Source organism: Engystomops pustulosus, chromosome 2, assembly GCF_040894005.1.
Source record: "Engystomops pustulosus chromosome 2, aEngPut4.maternal, whole genome shotgun sequence".
Lineage (NCBI taxonomy): Eukaryota > Metazoa > Chordata > Amphibia > Anura > Leptodactylidae > Engystomops > Engystomops pustulosus.
This window is the reverse complement of record NC_092412.1, coordinates 261,363,934-261,384,196: the sequence shown is the minus strand read 5'-3', so window position 1 is coordinate 261,384,196 and position 20,263 is coordinate 261,363,934. Positions and strand designations below refer to the sequence as shown.

General features: G+C 54.4%; 1 protein-coding gene and 1 long non-coding RNA gene across 3 annotated transcripts in view; one reads left to right on the top strand and one right to left on the bottom strand.

The window, feature by feature from the left end:
• The first annotated feature begins 220 nt into the window (after nucleotides 1-220).
• LOC140116834 (cystatin-A2-like) lies at nucleotides 221-19,122 on the top strand. The gene is made up of 3 exons (XM_072133270.1): nucleotides 221-576; nucleotides 8,343-8,444; nucleotides 18,912-19,122. Exons 1-3 carry the CDS (start codon nucleotides 508-510, stop codon nucleotides 19,038-19,040), a joined length of 300 nt encoding a protein of 99 aa, XP_071989371.1. The 5' UTR covers nucleotides 221-507; the 3' UTR covers nucleotides 19,041-19,122.
• The window catches only part of LOC140116835 (uncharacterized), a 55,953-nt gene continuing 43,982 nt past the window's right edge, over nucleotides 8,293-20,263 (bottom strand). For both annotated transcript variants that reach the window (XR_011852986.1, XR_011852987.1), the window contains exons 2-3: nucleotides 18,942-19,001; nucleotides 8,293-8,401 (exon numbers count right to left, since the gene is read on the bottom strand). This is a non-coding gene — a long non-coding RNA (uncharacterized lncRNA). The remainder of the gene's footprint in view (nucleotides 8,402-18,941; nucleotides 19,002-20,263) is intronic.

Below are 20,263 nucleotides of genomic sequence, written 5' to 3'. Positions count from 1 at the left end.
AGCTACATCCTAGAGCAGTGATGGAGAACCTTTTAGAGACCGAGTGCCCAAACTACAACATAGACCCACTTATTTATCGCACAGTGCCAGCACAGAAATGTAATGTGTGATTTATACTTCCTGCTCTGTCACAGTTTTCATTGATATCAGCACCTGAGGCACCAATAAAGCAGAAAATAGTCCCAGGTAGAGCTGTCACTGTAAAATATCTCTGTGCACAGCAAGTCCTGGGCTGTCTGGGACTGCAGGAAGATACCTGGAGTTCTCTCTGGTGATGGCCGAGTGCCCACAGAAAGGGCTCCGAGTGCCACCTCTGGCACCAGTGCCATAGGTTAGCCATCACTGTCCTGGATCATACCAATGTCCTGGGGTGGGGATTTGTATGAAAGGAATATGTGATGGGAGAGATCGGAGAACACCCCTGCCCCTCCATAAGTGGTGCAGTCCATGGATATACAAGCAGATGTGGATGATACTTAGGTGTAGACCACAGAGCTTGCACTCACCATGGCGCTTCCAGGACGTGTAGGAGCAGAACAGGCGGCTGATCAGGAAGTCCAGGATCTTGTGGACTCGGTTAGTGACTTCCTCTTTATGTTACATCCTGAATGTTACATTGTATCTTCTCCATCTTGTCCTGGAGGAGTCAGGTAAGTGGTCAGGTAAGTGTCACCTTCCAGAGTTTGGGGATTGTCGATCTCCTCTTGTATCATTGTGTAAAATAACCTTATACTGCATGGAAACGGACCGGAACCGTACACAAAAATAGGTAGTAGTAGTAGTAGGTGGTGGTAGTAGTAGTAGTAGGTGGTGGTAGTAGGTGGTAGTAGTAGGTGGTAGTAGTAGTAGTAGGTGGTAGTAGTAGTAGGTGGTAGTAGTAGTAGTAGTAGGTGGTAGTAGTAGTAGGTGGTGGTAGTAGAAGTAGTAGTAGGTGGTAGTAGTAGTAGTAGGTGGTAGTAGTAGTAGTAGTAGTAATAGTAGGTGGTAGTAGTAGGTGGTGGTAGTAGTAGGTGGTGGTGGTACTAGTAGTAGTAGTAGTAGGTGATAGTAGTGGTAGTAGTAGTAGTAGGTGGTAGTAGTAGTAGTAGTAGGTGGTAGTAGTAGTAGTAGGTGGTAGTGGTAGTAGTAGTAGTAGTAGATGGTAGTAGTAGTAGTAGGTGGTGGTGGTGGTAGTAGTAGGTGGTAGTAGTAGGTGGTGGTGGTACTAGTAGTAGTAGTAGTAGGTGGTAGTAGTAGTAGTAGTAGAAGGTGGTAGTAGTAGTAGGTGGTAGTAGTAGTAGTAGTAGGTGGTGGTAGTAGTAGTAGTAGGTGGTGGTTGTAGTAGTAGGTGGTGGTGGTAGTAGTAGTAGTAGGTGGTAGTAGTAGTAGTAGTAGTAGTAGTAGGTGGTGGTAGTAGTAGTAGTAGGTGGTAGTGGTAGGTGGTATTAGTAGTAGTAGTAGTAGGTGGTAGTAGTGGTAGTAGTAGGGGGTAGTAGTAGTAGGGGGTAGTAGTAGTAGGAGGTGGTAGTAGTGGTAGTAGTAGGGGGTAGTAGTAGTACCTTATATTGCATGGAAACGGACCAGTTTCGTAGTTGTAGTAGTAGTAGTAGGTGGTGGTAGTAGTAGTAGTAGGTGGTGGTAGTAGTAGTAGTAGAAGGTGATACTAGTGGTGGTAGTAGTAGTAGTAGGTGGTAGTAGTAGTAGTAGGTGTTAGTAGTAGTAGTAGTAGTAGGTGGTGGTGGTAGTAGTAGTAGTAGGTGGTAGTAGTAGGTGGTGGTAGTAGTAGGGGGTAGTAGTAGTAGTAGGTGGTGGTAGTAGTAGTAGTAGTAGGTGGTAGTAGTAGTAGGTGGTAGTAGTAGTAGGGGGTAGTAGTAGTAGTAGGTGGTAGTAGTGGTAGTAGTAGGGGGTAGTAGTAGTACCTTATATTGCATGGAAACGGACCAGTGTCGTAGTTGTAGTAGTAGTAGTAGGTGGTGGTAGTAGTAGTAGTAGGTGGTGGTAGTAGTAGTAGTAGAAGGTGATACTAGTGGTGGTAGTAGTAGTAGTAGGTGTTAGTAGTAGTAGTAGTAGTAGTAGGTGGTGGTGGTAGTAGTAGTAGTAGGTGGTAGTAGTAGGTGGTGGTAGTAGTAGGTGGTGGTAGTAGTAGGTGGTAGTAGTAGTAGGTGGTGGTAGTAGTAGGTGGTGGTAGTAGTAGGTGGTGGTAGTAGTAGTAGTAGGTGGTAGTAGTAGGGGGTAGTAGTAGTAGGTGGTGGTGGTAGTAGTAGTAGTAGTAGGTGGTGGTAGTAGTAGGGGTAGTAGTAGTAGTAGGTGGTGGTAGTAGTAGTAGTAGTAGGTGGTAGTAGTAGTAGGGGGTAGTAGTAGTAGTAGGTGGTAGTAGTAGTAGTAGGTGGTGGTGGTGGTAGTAGTAGGGGGTAGTAGTAGGTGGTAGTAGTACCTTATACTGCATGGAAACGGACCAGTTTAGTAGTAGTAGTAGGTGGTAGTAGTAGTAGTAGGTGGTGGTGGTAGTAGTAGTAGTAGGTGGTAGTAGTAGGGGGTAGTAGTAGGTGGTGGTAGTAGTAGGAGTAGGTGATACTAGTGGTGGTAGTAGTAGTAGTAGGTGGTAGTAGTAGTAGTAGGTGGTGGTGGTGGTAGTAGTAGTAGGTGGTAGTAGTGGTAGTAGTAGGGGGTAGTAGTAGTAGTAGTAGGTGGTAGTAGTACCTTATACTGCATGGAAACGGACCAGTTTAGTAGTGGTAGTAGTAGTAGTAGGTGGTAGTAGTAGTAGTAGGTGGTGGTGGTGGTGGTGGTAGTAGTAGTAGTAGGTGGTAGTAGTGGTAGTAGTAGGGGGTAGTAGTAGGTGGTAGTAGTACCTTATACTGCATGGAAACAGACCAGTTTAGTAGTAGTAGTAGGTGGTAGTAGTAGTAGTAGGTGGTAGTAGTAGTAGTAGTAGGTGGTGGTAGTAGTAGTAGGTGGTGGTAGTAGTAGTAGGTGGTAGTAGTAGGTGGTAGTATTAGTAGTAGGTGGTGGTAGTAGAAGTAGTAGGTGGTGGTAGTAGTAGTAGTTGTTGGTGGTAGTAGTAGTAGGTGGTGGTAGTAGGTGGTAGTAGTAGTAGGTGGTAGTAGAAGTAGTAGGTGGTGGTAGTAGTAGTAGGTGGTAGTAGGTGGTGGTAGTATTAGTAGTAGGTGGTGGTAGTAGAAGTAGTAGGTGGTGGTAGTAGTAGTAGGTGGTGGTAGTAGTAGTAGTTGGTGGTGGTAGTAGTAGTAGGTGGTGGTAGTAGGTGGTAGTAGTAGTAGGTGGTAGTAGTAGTAGTAGGTGGTAGTAGTAGTAGTAGTAGTAGGTGGTGGTAGTAGTAGTAGTAGATGGTGGTAGTAGTAGTAGTAGATGGTGGTAGTAGTAGTAGGTGGTGGTAGTAGTAGGTGGTGGTAGTAGAAGTAGTAGGTGGTAGTAGTAGGTGGTGGTAGTAGTTGGTGGTGGTAGTAGTAGTAGGTGGTGGTAGTAGGTGGTAGTAGTAGTAGGTGGTGGTAGTAGAAGTAGTAGGTGGTAGTAGTAGTAGTAGGTGGTGGTAGTAGTAGTAGTAGTAGATGGTGGTAGTAGTAGTAGGTGGTGGTAGTAGGTGGTAGTAGTAGTAGGTGGTAGTAGTAGTAGGTGGTGGTAGTAGGTGGTAGTAGTAGGTGGTGGTAGTAGTAGTAGGTGGTGGTGGTAGTAGTAGTAGTAGGTGGTAGTAGTAGTAGTAGTAGTAGTAGTAGGTGGTGGTAGTAGTAGTAGTAGGTGGTAGTGGTAGGTGGTATTAGTAGTAGTAGTAGTAGGTGGTAGTAGTGGTAGTAGTAGGGGGTAGTAGTAGTAGGGGGTAGTAGTAGTAGGAGGTGGTAGTAGTGGTAGTAGTAGGGGGTAGTAGTAGTACCTTATATTGCATGGAAACGGACCAGTTTCGTAGTTGTAGTAGTAGTAGTAGGTGGTGGTAGTAGTAGTAGTAGGTGGTGGTAGTAGTAGTAGTAGAAGGTGATACTAGTGGTGGTAGTAGTAGTAGTAGGTGGTAGTAGTAGTAGTAGGTGTTAGTAGTAGTAGTAGTAGTAGGTGGTGGTGGTAGTAGTAGTAGTAGGTGGTAGTAGTAGGTGGTGGTAGTAGTAGGGGGTAGTAGTAGTAGTAGGTGGTGGTAGTAGTAGTAGTAGTAGGTGGTAGTAGTAGTAGGTGGTAGTAGTAGTAGGGGGTAGTAGTAGTAGTAGGTGGTAGTAGTGGTAGTAGTAGGGGGTAGTAGTAGTACCTTATATTGCATGGAAACGGACCAGTGTCGTAGTTGTAGTAGTAGTAGTAGGTGGTGGTAGTAGTAGTAGTAGGTGGTGGTAGTAGTAGTAGTAGAAGGTGATACTAGTGGTGGTAGTAGTAGTAGTAGGTGTTAGTAGTAGTAGTAGTAGTAGTAGGTGGTGGTGGTAGTAGTAGTAGTAGGTGGTAGTAGTAGGTGGTGGTAGTAGTAGGTGGTGGTAGTAGTAGGTGGTAGTAGTAGTAGGTGGTGGTAGTAGTAGGTGGTGGTAGTAGTAGGTGGTGGTAGTAGTAGTAGTAGGTGGTAGTAGTAGGGGGTAGTAGTAGTAGGTGGTGGTGGTAGTAGTAGTAGTAGTAGGTGGTGGTAGTAGTAGGGGTAGTAGTAGTAGTAGGTGGTGGTAGTAGTAGTAGTAGTAGGTGGTAGTAGTAGTAGGGGGTAGTAGTAGTAGTAGGTGGTAGTAGTAGTAGTAGGTGGTGGTGGTGGTAGTAGTAGGGGGTAGTAGTAGGTGGTAGTAGTACCTTATACTGCATGGAAACGGACCAGTTTAGTAGTAGTAGTAGGTGGTAGTAGTAGTAGTAGGTGGTGGTGGTAGTAGTAGTAGTAGGTGGTAGTAGTAGGGGGTAGTAGTAGGTGGTGGTAGTAGTAGGAGTAGGTGATACTAGTGGTGGTAGTAGTAGTAGTAGGTGGTAGTAGTAGTAGTAGGTGGTGGTGGTGGTAGTAGTAGTAGGTGGTAGTAGTGGTAGTAGTAGGGGGTAGTAGTAGTAGTAGTAGGTGGTAGTAGTACCTTATACTGCATGGAAACGGACCAGTTTAGTAGTGGTAGTAGTAGTAGTAGGTGGTAGTAGTAGTAGTAGGTGGTGGTGGTGGTGGTGGTAGTAGTAGTAGTAGGTGGTAGTAGTGGTAGTAGTAGGGGGTAGTAGTAGGTGGTAGTAGTACCTTATACTGCATGGAAACAGACCAGTTTAGTAGTAGTAGTAGGTGGTAGTAGTAGTAGTAGGTGGTAGTAGTAGTAGTAGTAGGTGGTGGTAGTAGTAGTAGGTGGTGGTAGTAGTAGTAGGTGGTAGTAGTAGGTGGTAGTATTAGTAGTAGGTGGTGGTAGTAGAAGTAGTAGGTGGTGGTAGTAGTAGTAGTTGTTGGTGGTAGTAGTAGTAGGTGGTGGTAGTAGGTGGTAGTAGTAGTAGGTGGTAGTAGAAGTAGTAGGTGGTGGTAGTAGTAGTAGGTGGTAGTAGGTGGTGGTAGTATTAGTAGTAGGTGGTGGTAGTAGAAGTAGTAGGTGGTGGTAGTAGTAGTAGGTGGTGGTAGTAGTAGTAGTTGGTGGTGGTAGTAGTAGTAGGTGGTGGTAGTAGGTGGTAGTAGTAGTAGGTGGTAGTAGTAGTAGTAGGTGGTAGTAGTAGTAGTAGTAGTAGGTGGTGGTAGTAGTAGTAGTAGATGGTGGTAGTAGTAGTAGTAGATGGTGGTAGTAGTAGTAGGTGGTGGTAGTAGTAGGTGGTGGTAGTAGAAGTAGTAGGTGGTAGTAGTAGGTGGTGGTAGTAGTTGGTGGTGGTAGTAGTAGTAGGTGGTGGTAGTAGGTGGTAGTAGTAGTAGGTGGTGGTAGTAGAAGTAGTAGGTGGTAGTAGTAGTAGTAGGTGGTGGTAGTAGTAGTAGTAGTAGATGGTGGTAGTAGTAGTAGGTGGTGGTAGTAGGTGGTAGTAGTAGTAGGTGGTAGTAGTAGTAGGTGGTGGTAGTAGGTGGTAGTAGTAGGTGGTAGTAGTAGTAGGTGGTAGTAGTAGTAGGTGGTGGTAGTAGGTGGTAGTAGTAGTAGGTGGTGGTAGTAGGTGGTAGTAGTAGGTGGTAGTAGTAGTAGGTGGTAGTAGGTGGTAGTAGTAGTAGGTGGTGGTAGTAGGTGGTAGTAGTAGTAGGTGGTAGTAGTAGGTGGTGGTAGTAGTAGTAGGTGGTGGTAGTAGGTGGTAGTAGTAGTAGGTGGTAGTAGTAGGTGGTGGTAGTAGTAGTAGGTGGTAGTAGTAGGTGGTGGTAGTAGTAGTAGGTGGTGGTAGTAGGTGGTAGTAGTAGTAGGTGGTAGTAGTAGTAGGTGGTAGTAGGTGGTAGTAGTAGTAGGTGGTGGTAGTAGTAGTAGGTGGTAGTAGTAGGTGGTGGTAGTAGTAGGTGGTAGTAGTAGTAGTAGGAGTAGTAGGTGGTAGTAGTAGTAGGTGGTGGTAGTAGTAGTAGTTGGTGGTGGTAGTAGTAGTAGGTGGTGGTAGTAGGTGGTAGTAGTAGTAGGTGGTGGTAGTAGAAGTAGTAGGTGGTAGTAGTAGTAGTAGGTGGTGGTAGTAGTAGTAGTAGATGGTGGTAGTAGTAGTAGGTGGTGGTAGTAGGTGGTAGTAGTAGTAGGTGGTAGTAGTAGTAGGTGGTGGTAGTAGGTGGTAGTAGTAGTAGGTGGTAGTAGTAGTAGGTGGTGGTAGTAGGTGGTAGTAGTAGTAGGTGGTAGTAGTAGTAGGTGGTGGTAGAAGGTGGTAGTAGTAGTAGGTGGTAGTAGTAGTAGGTGGTGGTAGTAGGTGGTAGTAGTAGTAGGTGGTAGTAGTAGTAGGTGGTAGTAGTAGTAGGTGGTAGTAGTAGTAGGTGGTGGTAGTAGTAGTAGGTGGTGGTAGTAGGTGGTAGTAGTAGGTGGTAGTAGTAGTAGTAGTAGGTGGTAGTAGTAGGTGGTAGTAGTAGGTGGTAGTAGTAGTAGTAGTAGTAGGTGGTAGTAGTAGGTGGTGGTAGTAGGTGGTAGTAGTAGGTGGTAGTAGTAGTAGGTGGTAGTAGGTGGTAGTAGTAGTAGGTGGTGGTAGTAGGTGGTAGTAGTAGTAGGTGGTAGTAGTAGGTGGTGGTAGTAGTAGTAGGTGGTGGTAGTAGGTGGTAGTAGTAGTAGGTGGTAGTAGTAGGTGGTGGTAGTAGTAGTAGGTGGTAGTAGTAGGTGGTGGTAGTAGTAGTAGGTGGTGGTAGTAGGTGGTAGTAGTAGTAGGTGGTAGTAGTAGTAGGTGGTAGTAGGTGGTAGTAGTAGTAGGTGGTGGTAGTAGTAGTAGGTGGTAGTAGTAGGTGGTGGTAGTAGTAGGTGGTAGTAGTAGTAGTAGGAGTAGTAGGTGGTAGTAGTAGTAGGTGGTGGTAGTAGTAGTAGTTGGTGGTGGTAGTAGTAGTAGGTGGTGGTAGTAGGTGGTAGTAGTAGTAGGTGGTGGTAGTAGAAGTAGTAGGTGGTAGTAGTAGTAGTAGGTGGTGGTAGTAGTAGTAGTAGATGGTGGTAGTAGTAGTAGGTGGTGGTAGTAGGTGGTAGTAGTAGTAGGTGGTAGTAGTAGTAGGTGGTGGTAGTAGGTGGTAGTAGTAGTAGGTGGTAGTAGTAGTAGGTGGTGGTAGTAGGTGGTAGTAGTAGTAGGTGGTAGTAGTAGTAGGTGGTGGTAGAAGGTGGTAGTAGTAGTAGGTGGTAGTAGTAGTAGGTGGTGGTAGTAGGTGGTAGTAGTAGTAGGTGGTAGTAGTAGTAGGTGGTAGTAGCAGTAGGTGGTAGTAGTAGTAGGTGGTGGTAGTAGTAGTAGGTGGTGGTAGTAGGTGGTAGTAGTAGGTGGTAGTAGTAGTAGTAGTAGTAGGTGGTAGTAGTAGGTGGTAGTAGTAGGTGGTAGTAGTAGTAGTAGTAGGTGGTGGTAGTAGTAGTAGGTGGTGGTAGTAGTAGTAGGTGGTAGTAGTGTGCGCTGCCGCTCATTCAGTCATTCTGTGGAGGGATCACACATGCAGGATGAAGTGGTTAGTACTAATATGTGCAGGATGAGAGTTGTAGTCCTGGACCTGATGCAGTACCTGTAATCGTCACGATCATAATCACAGGGTAAAGACCCTGGAGCGGCACAGAACCTCCAATACTTGATGGGGAATATTTAAAGGGATTGGCAGGATTAACTATTTATGGTCCAGCCTCAATGTTGGGTTATGCTGCCACCATCCTGCCCCCACATACGGGTGTCCTGCATCTCCCATCTATGTACCACGGATATCACCTGGGGGTCCTGCCCGGCTCCAGTAACAATCCCAGATTCATCCAAACTATTTATACAAAAAATTCTATATTTTTATTCAGTTTTTTTCATTCCATGTATTTTTTCTGTCTTCACTTTGTTGTTAGATAAAAGCCGAGTTCCTGGAGAATTCTGGGGTCAACGCTGAAACCTTTGTGGCCGTCTCCTACAAGACACAGTATATTAATGGAACCAACTATTTTGTGAAGGTAAGTGACCTCCAGCGCCGGTATCTGGGCCTAGAAGCTGGAGATAGAGGACTGTTCTGTCCAATACAGTGATGAAGGGGGTGGAAGGATCAGTGACCACTAGGGGGCGCTGTGTAATAACCCCATATCACATATACAGCCCCCCCCCTCCTGTCACCTGTCCCTCTGTGTCTCCTCCTGTCACCTGTCCCTCTGTCTCCCCTCCTGTCACCTGTCCCTCTGTGTCCCCTCCTGTCACCTGTCCCTCTGTGTCCCCTCCTGTCACCTGTCCCTCTGTGTCCCCTCCTGTCACCTGTCCCTCTGTGTCTCCTCCTGTCACCTGTCCCTCTGTGTCCCCTCCTGTCACCTGTCCCTCTGTGTCCCCTCCTGTCACCTGTCCCTCTGTGTCCCCTCCTGTCACCTGTCCCTCTGTCTCCCCTCCTGTCACCTGTCCCTCTGTGTCTCCTCCTGTCACCCGTCCCTCTGTGTCTCCTCCTGTCACCTGTCTCTCTGTGTCCCCTCCTGTCACCTGTCCCTCTGTGTCTCCTCCTGTCACCTGTCCCTCTGTGTCTCCTCCTGTCACCTGTCCCTCTGTGTCCCCTCCTGTCACCTGTCCCTCTGTGTCCCCTCCTGTCACCTGTCCCTCTGTGTCCCCTCCTGTCACCTGTCCCTCTGTCTCCCCTCCTGTCACCTGTCCCTCTGTGTCTCCTCCTGTCACCTGTCCCTCTGTGTCCCCTCCTGTCACCTGTCTCTCTGTGTCCCCTCCTGTCACCTGTCCCTCTGTGTCTCCTCCTGTCACCTGTCCCTCTGTGTCTCCTCCTGTCACCTGTCCCTCTGTGTCACCTCCTGTCACCTGTCCCTCTGTGTCCCCTCCTGTCACCTGTCCCTCTGTGTCCCCTCCTGTCACCTGTCCCTCTGTGTCCCCTCCTGTCACCTGTCCCTCTGTGTCCCCACCTGTCCCTGTGTCTCCTCCTGTCACCTGTCCCTCTGTGTCCCCTCCTGTCACCTGTCCCTCTGTGTCCCCTCCTGTCACCTGTCCCTCTGTGTCTCCTCCTGTCACCTGTCCCTCTGTCTCCCCTCCTGTCACCTGTCCCTCTGTGTCTCCTCCTGTCACCAGTCTATCTGTGTCTCCTCCTGTCACCTGTCCCTCTGTGTCTCCTCCTGTCACCTGTCCCTCTGTGTCCCCTCCTGTCACCTGTCCCTCTGTGTCTCCTCCTGTCACCTGTCCCTCTGTGTCTCCTCCTGTCACCTGTCCCTCTGTGTCCCCTCCTGTCACCTGTCCCTCTGTGTCTCCTCCTGTCACCTGTCCCTCTGTGTCCCCTCCTGTCACCTGTCCCTCTGTGTCCCCACCTGTCCCTCTGTGTCCCCTCCTGTCACCTGTCCCTCTGTGTCCCCTCCTGTCACCTGTCCCTCTGTGTCTCCTCCTGTCACCTGTCCCTCTGTGTCCCCTCCTGTCACCTGTCCCTCTGTGTCCCCACCTGTCCCTGTGTCTCCTCCTGTCACCTGTCCCTCTGTGTCCCCTCCTGTCACCTGTCCCTCTGTGTCTCCTCCTGTCACCTGTCCCTCTGTGTCTCCTCCTGTCCTGTCACCTGTCCCTCTGTGTCTCCTCCTGTCACCTGTCCCTCTGTGTCCCCTCCTGTCACCTGTCCCTCTGTGTCTCCTCCTGTCACCTGTCCCCCTGTGTCCCCTCCTGTCACCTGTCCCTCTGTGTCCCCTCCTGTCACCTGTCTCTCTGTGTCCCCTCCTGTCACCTGTCCCTCTGTGTCTCCTCCTGTCACCTGTCCCTCTGTGTCTCCTCCTGTCACCTGTCCCTCTGTGTCCCCTCCTGTCACCTGTCCCTCTGTGTCTCCTCCTGTCACCTGTCCCTCTGTGTCTCCTCCTGTCACCTGTCCCTCTGTGTCCCCTCCTGTCACCTGTCCCTCTGTGTCTACTCCTGTCACCTGTCCCTCTGTGTCTACTCCTGTCACCTGTCCCTCTGTGTCTACTCCTGTCACCTGTCCCTCTGTGTCCCCTCCTGTCACCTGTCCCTCTGTGTCCCCTCCTGTCACCTGTCCCTCTGTCTCCCCTCCTGTCCTGTCACCTGTCCCTCTGTGTCCCCTCCTGTCACCTGTCCCTCTGTGTCTCCTCCTGTCACCTGTCCCTCTGTGTCTCCCCCTGTCACCTGTCCCTCTGTGTCCCCTCCTGTCACCTGTCCCTCTGTGTCTCCTCCTGTCACCTGTCCCTCTGTGTCTCCTCCTCTCACCCGTCCCTCTGTGTCTCCTCCTGTCACCTGTCCCTCTGTGTCTCCCCCTGTCACCTGTCCCTCTGTGTCCCCTCCTGTCACCTGTCCCTCTGTGTCCCCTCCTGTCACCTGTCCCTCTGTGTCCCCTCCTGTCCTGTCACCTGTCCCTCTGTGTCCCCTCCTGTCACCTGTCCCTCTGTGTCCCCTCCTGTCACCTGTCCCTCTGTGTCCCCTCCTGTCCTGTCACCTGTCCCTCTGTGTCCCCTCCTGTCACCTGTCCCTCTGTGTCCCCTCCTGTCACCTGTCCCTCTGTGTCTCCTCCTGTCACCTGTCCCCCTGTGTCCCCTCCTGTCACCTGTCCCTCTGTGTCCCCTCCTGTCACCTGTCCCTCTGTGTCCCCTCCTGTCACCTGTCCCTCTGTGTCTCCTCCTGTCACCTGTCCCTCTGTGTCCCCTCCTGTCACCTGTCCCTCTGTGTCTCCTCCTGTCACCTGTCCCCCTGTGTCCCCTCCTGTCACCTGTCCCTCTGTGTCCCCTCCTGTCACCTGTCCCTCTGTGTCCCCTCCTGTCACCTGTCTCTCTGTGTCCCCTCCTGTCACCTGTCCCTCTGTGTCTCCTCCTGTCACCTGTCCCTCTGTGTCCCCTCCTGTCACCTGTCCCTCTGTCTCCCCTCCTGTCACCTGTCCCTCTGTGTCCCCTCCTGTCACCTGTCCCTCTGTGTCCCCTCCTGTCACCTGTCCCTCTGTGTCTCCTCCTGTCACCTGTCCCTCTGTGTCTCCTCCTGTCACCTGTCCCTCTGTGTCCCCTCCTGTCACCTGTCCCTCTGTGTCCCCTCCTGTCACCTGTCCCTCTGTGTCCCCTCCTGTCACCTGTCTCTCTGTGTCCCCTCCTGTCACCTGTCCCTCTGTGTCCCCTCCTGTCACCTGTCCCTCTGTCTCCCCTCCTGTCACCTGTCCCTCTGTGTCCCCTCCTGTCACCTGTCCCTCTGTGTCTCCTCCTGTCACCTGTCCCTCTGTGTCTCCTCCTGTCACCTGTCCCTCTGTGTCCCCTCCTGTCACCTGTCCCTCTGTGTCCCCTCCTGTCACCTGTCCCTCTGTGTCCCCTCCTGTCACCTGTCCCTCTGTCTCCCCTCCTGTCACCTGTCCCTCTGTGTCCCCTCCTGTCCTGTCACCTGTCCCTTTGTGTCCCCTCCTGTCACCTGTCCCTCTGTGTCCCCTCCTGTCACCTGTCCCTCTGTCTCCCCTCCTGTCACCTGTCCCTCTGTGTCCCCTCCTGTCCTGTCACCTGTCCCTCTGTGTCCCCTCCTGTCACCTGTCCCTCTGTGTCTCCTCCTGTCACCTGTCCCTCTGTGTCTCCCCCTGTCACCTGTCCCTCTGTGTCCCCTCCTGTCACCTGTCCCTCTGTGTCTCCTCCTGTCACCTGTCCCTCTGTGTCTCCTCCTGTCACCTGTCCCTCTGTGTCTCCTCCTCTCACCCGTCCCTCTGTGTCTCCTCCTGTCACCTGTCCCTCTGTGTCCCCTCCTGTCACCTGTCCCTCTGTGTCTCCTCCTGTCACCTGTCCCTCTGTGTCCCCTCCTGTCACCTGTCCCTCTGTGTCTCCTCCTGTCACCTGTCCCTCTGTGTCTCCTCCTGTCACCTGTCCCTCTGTGTCTCCTCCTCTCACCCGTCCCTCTGTGTCTCCTCCTGTCACCTTTCCCTCTGTGTCTCCTCCTGTCACCTGTCCCTCTTTGTCTCCTCCTGTCACCTGTCCCTCTGTGTCCCCTCCTGTCACCTGTCCCTCTGTGTCCCCTCCTGTCACCTGTCCCTCTGTGTCCCCTCCTGTCACTTGTCCCTCTGTGTCCCCTCCTGTCACCTGTCCCTCTGTCTCCCCTCCTGTCACCTGTCCCTCTGTGTCTCCTCCTGTCACCTGTCCCTCTGTCTCCCCTCCTGTCACCTGTCCCTCTGTGTCTCCTCCAGTCACCTGTCCCTCTGTGTCTCCTCCTGTCACCTGTCTCTCTGTGTCCCCTCCTGTCACCTGTCCCTCTGTGTCTCCTCCTGTCACCTGTGCCTCTGTGTCTCCTCCTGTCACCTGTCCCTCTGTGTCTCCTCCTGTCACCTGTCCCTCTGTGTCTCCTCCTGTCACCTGTCCCTCTGTGTCCCCTCCCCTCCTGTCACCTGTCCCTCTGTGTCTCCTCCTGTCACCTGTCCCTCTGTGTCCCCTCCTGTCACCTGTCCCTCTGTGACCCCTCCTGTCACCTGTCCCTCTGTGTCCCCTCCTGTCACTTGTCCCTCTGTGTCCCCTCCTGTCACCTGTCCCTCTGTGTCCCCTCCTGTCACCTGTCCCTCTGTGTCTCCTCCTGTCACCAGTCTCTCTGTGTCTCCTCCTGTCACCTGTCCCTCTGTGTCTCCTCCTGTCACCTGTTCCTCTGTGTCCCCTCCTGTCACCTGTCCCTCTGTGTCCCCTCCTGTCACCTGTCCCTCTGTCTCCCCTCCTGTCACCTGTCTCTCTGTGTCCCCTCCTGTCACCTGTCTCTCTGTGTCCCCTCCTGTCACCTGTCCCTCTGTGTCTCCTCCTGTCACCTGTCCCTCTGTCTCCCCTCCTGTCACCTGTCCCTCTGTGTCTCCTCCTGTCACCTGTCCCTCTGTGTCTCCTCCTGTCACCTGTCTCTCTGTGTCCCCTCCTGTCACCTGTCCCTCTGTGTCTCCTCCTGTCACCTGTGCCTCTGTGTCTCCTCCTGTCACCTGTCCCTCTGTGTCTCCTCCTGTCACCTGTCCCTCTGTGTCTCCTCCTGTCACCTGTCCCTCTGTGTCCCCTCCCCTCCTGTCACCTGTCCCTCTGTGTCTCCTCCTGTCACCTGTCCCTCTGTGTCCCCTCCTGTCACCTGTCCCTCTGTGACCCCTCCTGTCACCTGTCCCTCTGTGTCCCCTCCTGTCACTTGTCCCTCTGTGTCCCCTCCTGTCACCTGTCCCTCTGTGTCCCCTCCTGTCACCTGTCCCTCTGTGTCTCCTCCTGTCACCAGTTTCTCTGTGTCTCCTCCTGTCACCTGTCCCTCTGTGTCTCCTCCTGTCACCTGTCCCTCTGTGTCCCCTCCTGTCACCTGTCCCTCTGTGTCCCCTCCTGTCACCTGTCCCTCTGTGTCCCCTCCTGTCACCTGTCCCTCTATGTCCCCTCCTGTCCTGTCACCTGTCCCTCTGTGTCTCCTCCTGTCACCTGTCCCTCTGTGTCTCCTCCTGTCACCTGTCCCTCTGTGTCCCCTCCTGTCCTGTCACCTGTCCCTCTGTCTCCCCTCCTGTCACCTGTCCCTCTGTGTCTCCTCCTGTCACCTGTCCCTCTGTGTCCCCTCCTGTCACCTGTCCCTCTGTGTCCCCTCCTGTCACCTGTCCCTCTGTGTCCCCTCCTGTCACCTGTCCCTCTGTGTCTCCTCCTGTCACCTGTCCCTCTGTGTCCCCTCCTGTCACCTGTCCCTCTGTGTCCCCTCCTGTCACCTGTCCCTCTGTGTCCCCTCCTGTCACCTGTCCCTCTGTGTCCCCTCCTGTCACCTGTCCCTCTGTGTCTCCTCCTGTCACCTGTCCCTCTGTGTCCCCTCCTGTCACCTGTCCCTCTGTGTCCTCTCCTGTCACCTGTCCCTCTGTGTCCCCCCCTGTCACCTGTCCCTCTGTGTCCCCTCCTGTCACCTGTCCCTCTGTGTCCCCTCCTGTCACCTGTCCCTCTGTGTCCCCACCTGTCCCTGTGTCTCCTCCTGTCACCTGTCCCTCTGTGTCTCCTCCTGTCACCTGTCCCTCTGTCTCCCCTCCTGTCACCTGTCACTCTGTGTCTCCTCCTGTCACCTGTCCCTCTGTGTCTCCTCCTGTCACCTGTCCCTCTGTGTCTCCTCCTGTCACCAGTCTCTCTGTGTCTCCTCCTGTCACCTGTCCCTCTGTGTCTCCTCCTGTCACCTGTCCCTCTGTGTCCCCTCCTGTCACCTGTCCCTCTGTATCTCCTCCTGTCACCTGTCCCTCTGTGTCTCCTCCTGTCACCTGTCCCTCTGTGTCTCCTCCTGTCACCTGTCCCTCTGTGTCCCCTCCTGTCACCTGTCCCTCTGTATCTCCTCCTGTCACCTGTCCTTCTGTGTCTCCTCCTGTCACCTGTCCCTCTGTGTCTCCTCCTGTCACCTGTCCCTCTGTGTCCCCTCCTGTCACCTGTCCCTCTGTGTCCCCTCCTGTCACCTGTCCCTCTGTGTCCCCACCTGTCCCTCTGTGTCCCCTCCTGTCACCTGTCCCTCTGTGTCCCCTCCTGTCACCTGTCCCTCTGTGTCTCCTCCTGTCACCTGTCCCTCTGTGTCCCCTCCTGTCACCTGTCCCTCTGTGTCCCCACCTGTCCCTGTGTCTCCTCCTGTCACCTGTCCCTCTGTGTCTCCTCCTGTCACCTGTCCCTCTGTGTCCCCTCCTGTCACCTGTCCCTCTGTGTCTCCTCCTGTCACCTGTCCCCCTGTGTCCCCTCCTGTCACCTGTCCCTCTGTGTCTCCTCCTGTCACCTGTCCCTCTGTGTCCCCTCCTGTCACCTGTCCCTCTGTGTCTCCTCCTGTCACCTGTCCCTCTGTGTCTCCTCCTGTCACCTGTCCCTCTGTGTCCCCTCCTGTCACCTGTCCCTCTGTGTCCCCTCCTGGCACCTGTCCCTCTGTGTCCCCATCTGTCACCTGTCCCTCTGTGTCCCCTCCTGTCACCTGTCCCTCTGTGTCCCCTCCTGTCACCTGTCCCTCTGTGTCTCCTCCTGTCACCTGTCCCTCTGTGTCCCCTCCTGTCACCTGTCCCTCTGTGTCCCCTCCTGTCACCTGTCCCTCTGTGTCCCCTCCTGTCACCTGTCCCTCTGTGTCCCCTCCTGTCACCTGTCCCTCTGTGTCCCCTCCTGTCACCTGTCCCTCTGTGTCTCCTCCTGTCACCTGTCCCTCTGTGTCCCCTCCTGTCACCTGTCCCTCTGTGTCCCCACCTGTCCCTGTGTCTCCTCCTGTCACCTGTCCCTCTGTGTCTCCTCCTGTCACCTGTCCCTCTGTGTCCCCTCCTGTCACCTGTCCCTCTGTGTCTCCTCCTGTCACCTGTTCCTCTGTGTCCCCTCCTGTCACCTGTCCCTCTGTGTCCCCTCCTGTCACCTGTCCCTCTGTGTCCCCTCCTGTCACCTGTCTCTCTGTGTCCCCTCCTGTCACCTGTCCCTCTGTGTCTCCTCCTGTCACCTGTCCCTCTGTGTCCCCTCCTGTCACCTGTCCCTCTGTGTCTCCTCCTGTCACCTGTCTCTCTGTGTCCCCTCCTGTCACCTGTCCCTCTGTGCCCCCTCCTGTCACCTGTCCCTCTGTGTCCCCTCCTGTCCTGTCACCTGTCCCTCTGTGTCTCCTCCTGTCACCTGTCCCTCTGTGTCTCCTCCTGTCACCTGTCCCTCTGTGTCCCCTCCTGTCACCTGTCCCTCTGTGTCTCCTCCTGTCACCTGTCCCTCTGTTTCCCCTCCTGTCACCTGTCTCTCTGTGTCCCCTCCTGTCACCTGTCCCTCTGTGTCCCCTCCTGTCACCTGTCCCTCTGTGTCTCCTCCTGTCACCTGTCCCTCTGTGTCTCCTCCTGTCACCTGTCCCTCTGTGTCTCCTCCTGTCACCTGTCCCTCTGTGTCCCCTCCTGTCCTGTCACCTGTCCCTCTGTGTCTCCTCCTGTCACCTGTCCCTCTATGTCTCCTCCTGTCACCTGTCCCTCTGTGTCCCCTCCTGTCACCTGTCCCTCTGTGTCTCCTCCTGTCACCTGTCCCTCTGTGTCTCCTCCTGTCACCTGTCCCTCTGTGTCTCCTCCTGTCACCTGTCCCTCTGTGTCCCCTCCTGTCACCTGTCCCTCTGTGTCCCCTCCTGTCACCTGTCCCTCTGTGTCCCCTCCTGTCACCTGTCCCTCTGTGTCTCCTCCTGTCACCTGTCCCTCTGTGTCTCCTCCTGTCACCTGTCCCTCTGTGTCTCCTCCTGTCACCTGTCCCTCTGTGTCCCCTCCTGTCACCTGTCCCTCTGTGTCTCCTCCTGTCACCTGTCCCTCTGTGTCCCCTCCTGTCACCTGTCCCTCTGTGTCCCCTCCTGTCACCTGTCCCTCTGTGTCTCCTCCTGTCACCTGTCCCTCTGTGTCTCCTCCTGTCACCTGTCCCTCTGTGTCCCCTCCTGTCACCTGTCCCTCTGTCTCCCCTCCTGTCACCTGTCCCTCTGTGTCCACTCCTGTCACCTGTCCCTCTGTGTCTCCTCCTGTCACCTGTCCCTCTGTGTCCTCTCCTGTCACCTGTCCCTCTGTGTCTCCTCCTGTCACCTGTCCCTCTGTGTCCCCTCCTGTCACCTGTCCCTCTGTGTCCCCTCCTGTCACCTGTCCCTCTGTGTCCCCTCCTGTCACCTGTCCCTCTGTGTCCCCTCCTGTCACCTGTCCCTCTGTGTCCCCTCCTGTCACCTGTCCCTCTGTGTCTCCTCCTGTCACCTGTCCCTCTGTGTCCCCTCCTGTCACCTGTCCCTCTGTGTCCCCTCCTGTCACCTGTCCCTCTGTGTCTCCTCCTGTCACCTGTCCCTCTGTGTCCCCTCCTGTCACCTGTCCCTCTGTGTCCCCTCCTGTCACCTGTCCCTCTGTGTCTCCTCCTGTCACCTGTCCCTCTGTGTCCCCTCCTGTCACCTGTCCCTCTGTGTCCCCTCCTGTCACCTGTCCCTCTGTGTCCCCTCCTGTCACCTGTCCCTCTGTGTCCCCTCCTGTCACCTGTCCCTCTGTGTCTCCTCCTGTCACCTGTCCCTCTGTGTCCCCTCCTGTCACCTGTCCCTCTGTGTCTCCTCCTGTCACCTGTCCCTCTGTGTCTCCTCCTGTCACCTGTCCCTCTGTGTCCCCTCCTGTCACCTGTCCCTCTGTGTCTCCTCCTGTCACCTGTCCCTCTGTGTCTCCTCCTGTCACCTGTCCCTCTGTGTCCCCTCCTGTCACCTGTCCCTCTGTGTCTCCTCCTGTCACCTGTCCCTCTGTGTCTCCTCCTGTCACCTGTCCCTCTGTGTCTCCTCCTGTCACCTGTCCCTCTGTGTCCCCTCCTGTCACCTGTCCCTCTGTGTCCCCTCCTGTCACCTGTCCCTCTGTGTCTCCTCCTGTCACCTGTCCCTCTGTGTCCCCTCCTGTCACCTGTCCCTCTGTGTCCCCTCCTGTCACCTGTCCCTCTGTGTCCCCTCCTGTCACCTGTCCCTCTGTGTCTCCTCCTGTCACCTGTCCCTCTGTGTCTCCTCCTGTCACCTGTCCCTCTGTGTCCCCTCCTGTCACCTGTCCCTCTGTGTCCCCTCCTGTCACCTGTCCCTCTGTGTCTCCTCCTGTCACCTGTCCCTCTGTGTCTCCTCCTGTCACCTGTCCCTCTGTGTCCCCCCTGTCACCTGTCCCTCTGTGTCCCCTCCTGTCACCTGTCCCTCTGTGTCTCCTCCTGTCACCTGTCCCTTCTGTGTCTCCTCCTGTCACCTGTCCCTCTGTGTCCCCTCCTGTCACCTGTCCCTCTGTGTCTCCCCCTGTCACCTGTCCCTCTGTGTCCCCTCCTGTCACCTGTCCCTCTGTGTCTCCTCCTGTCACCTGTCCCTCTGTGTCTCCTCCTGTCACCTGTCCCTCTGTGTCCCCTCCTGTCACCTGTACCTCTGTGTCCCCTCCTGTCACCTGTCCCTCTGTGTCCCCTCCTGTCACCTGTCCCTCTGTGTCCCCTCCTGTCACCTGTCCCTCTGTGTCTCCTCCTGTCACCTGTCCCTCTGTGTCTCCTCCTGTCACCTGTCCCTCTGTGTCCCCTCCTGTCACCTGTCCCTCTGTGTCCCCTCCTGTCACCTGTCCCTCTGTGTCTCCTCCTGTCACCTGTCCCTCTGTGTCTCCTCCTGTCACCTGTCCCTCTGTGTCTCCCCCTGTCACCTGTCCCTCTGTGTCCCCTCCTGTCACCTGTCCCTCTGTGTCTCCTCCTGTCACCTGTCCCTCTGTGTCTCCTCCTGTCACCTGTCCCTCTGTGTCCCCTCCTGTCACCTGTCCCTCTGTGTCCCCTCCTGTCACCTGTCCCTCTGTGTCTCCTCCTGTCACCTGTCCCTCTGTGTCTCCTCCTGTCACCTGTCCCTCTGTGTCTCCTCCTGTCACCTGTCCCTCTGTGTCTCCCCCTGTCACCTGTCCCTCTGTGTCCCCTCCTGTCACCTGTCCCTCTGTGTCTCCTCCTGTCACCTGTCCCTCTGTGTCTCCTCCTGTCACCTGTCCCTCTGTGTCCCCTCCTGTCACCTGTCCCTCTGTGTCCCCTCCTGTCACCTGTCCCTCTGTGTCCCCTCAGGTGGGTCTCGGAGGGGGTCAGTTCGCTCACCTGAAAATCTACGAGCCGCTGCCTCACACCGGGATGAAGCCGTCTCTGTGTGGCTTCCTACTGGAGAAGAAGAAAGAAGATTGTATTGAGTATTTTTAGAGGTCGTGTCCAGCGCTGAACGTCCAGAATCCGCCATAAGTCGCCCCCATCCTGCGGGTTTCTGCCCCATAATAAAGGAAATATGTTAACCCTTCCCTCCTCCTACTCCATGTGATTTGTTATGATAATGGCGTCTTTATCTGAGGCGACAAAGCGTCAGATGTTCCATAAGTACAGAGGAACAAAGACTGCCAGGACCCCCGGGGGCAGAGGGGGGCAGAGGGGGGGGGCACGTAACTCCACACCTGCCTCTACATTCATTTCATTTCCTATTTGTATAATTTTAACAAATAATAGACAGAAGGTCCAGGAAGTGTTCAGAGCCCTTTAATGCACATTATGGGGGGGGGGGGGGCAGAGGGCACATTACTGGGGGCGCAGAGGGCACATTTTTTGGGGGAGACAGAGGGCACATTACTGGGGGGGGGCAGAGGGCACATTACTGGGGGGGGACAGAGGGCACATTACTGGGGGGGGGCGGAGGGCACATTACTGGAGGGGGCAGAGGGCACATTACTGGAGGGGGCAGAGGGCACATTACTGGAGGGGCAGAGGGCACATTACTGGAGGGGCAGAGGGCACATTACTGGGGGGCAGAGGGCACATTACTGGAGGGGGCAGAGGGCACATTACTGGAGGGGCAGAGGGCACATTACTGGAGGGGCAGAGGGCACATTACTGGGGGGGGCAGAGGGCACATTACTGGGGGGGGCAGAGGGCACATTACTGGGGGGGGGCAGAGGGCACATTACTTGGGGGGGCAGAGGGCACATTACTGGGGGGGGCGCAGAGTGCACATTACTGGGGGGGGCAGAGGGCACATTACTGGGGGGGGGCAGAGGGCACATTACTGGGGGGGGGCAGAGTGCACATTACTGGGGGGGGGCAGAGTGCACATTACTGGAGGGGGCAGAGTGCACATTACTGGAGGGGGCAGAGGGCACATTACTGGAGGGGGCAGAGTGCACATTACTGGAGGGGGCAGAGGGTACATTACTGGGGTGGGGAGCAGAGGGTACATTACTGGAGGGGGCAGAGGGTACATTACTGGCCAGGCAGAGGGCACATTACTGGGGGGGGGGCAGAGTGCACATTACTGGGGGGGGGCAGAGTGCACATTACTGGGGGGAGCAGAGTGCACATTACTGGGGGGGGCAGAGTGCACATTACTGGGGGGGCAGAGGGTACATTACTGGGGGGGGGGGCAGAGGGTACATTACTGG

Excerpts from the sequence above, each read along its gene's own strand:
- LOC140116834 (XM_072133270.1), top strand. The coding sequence starts at position 508 with ATGGCGCTTCCAGGACGTGTAGGAGCAGAACAGGCGGCTGATCAGGAA. Across the intron at positions 577-8,342 it reads TCCAGGATCTTGTGGACTCG|ATAAAAGCCGAGTTCCTGGA; the intron begins GTTAGTGACTTC and ends CTTTGTTGTTAG. Across the intron at positions 8,445-18,911 it reads GAACCAACTATTTTGTGAAG|GTGGGTCTCGGAGGGGGTCA; the intron begins GTAAGTGACCTC and ends GTGTCCCCTCAG.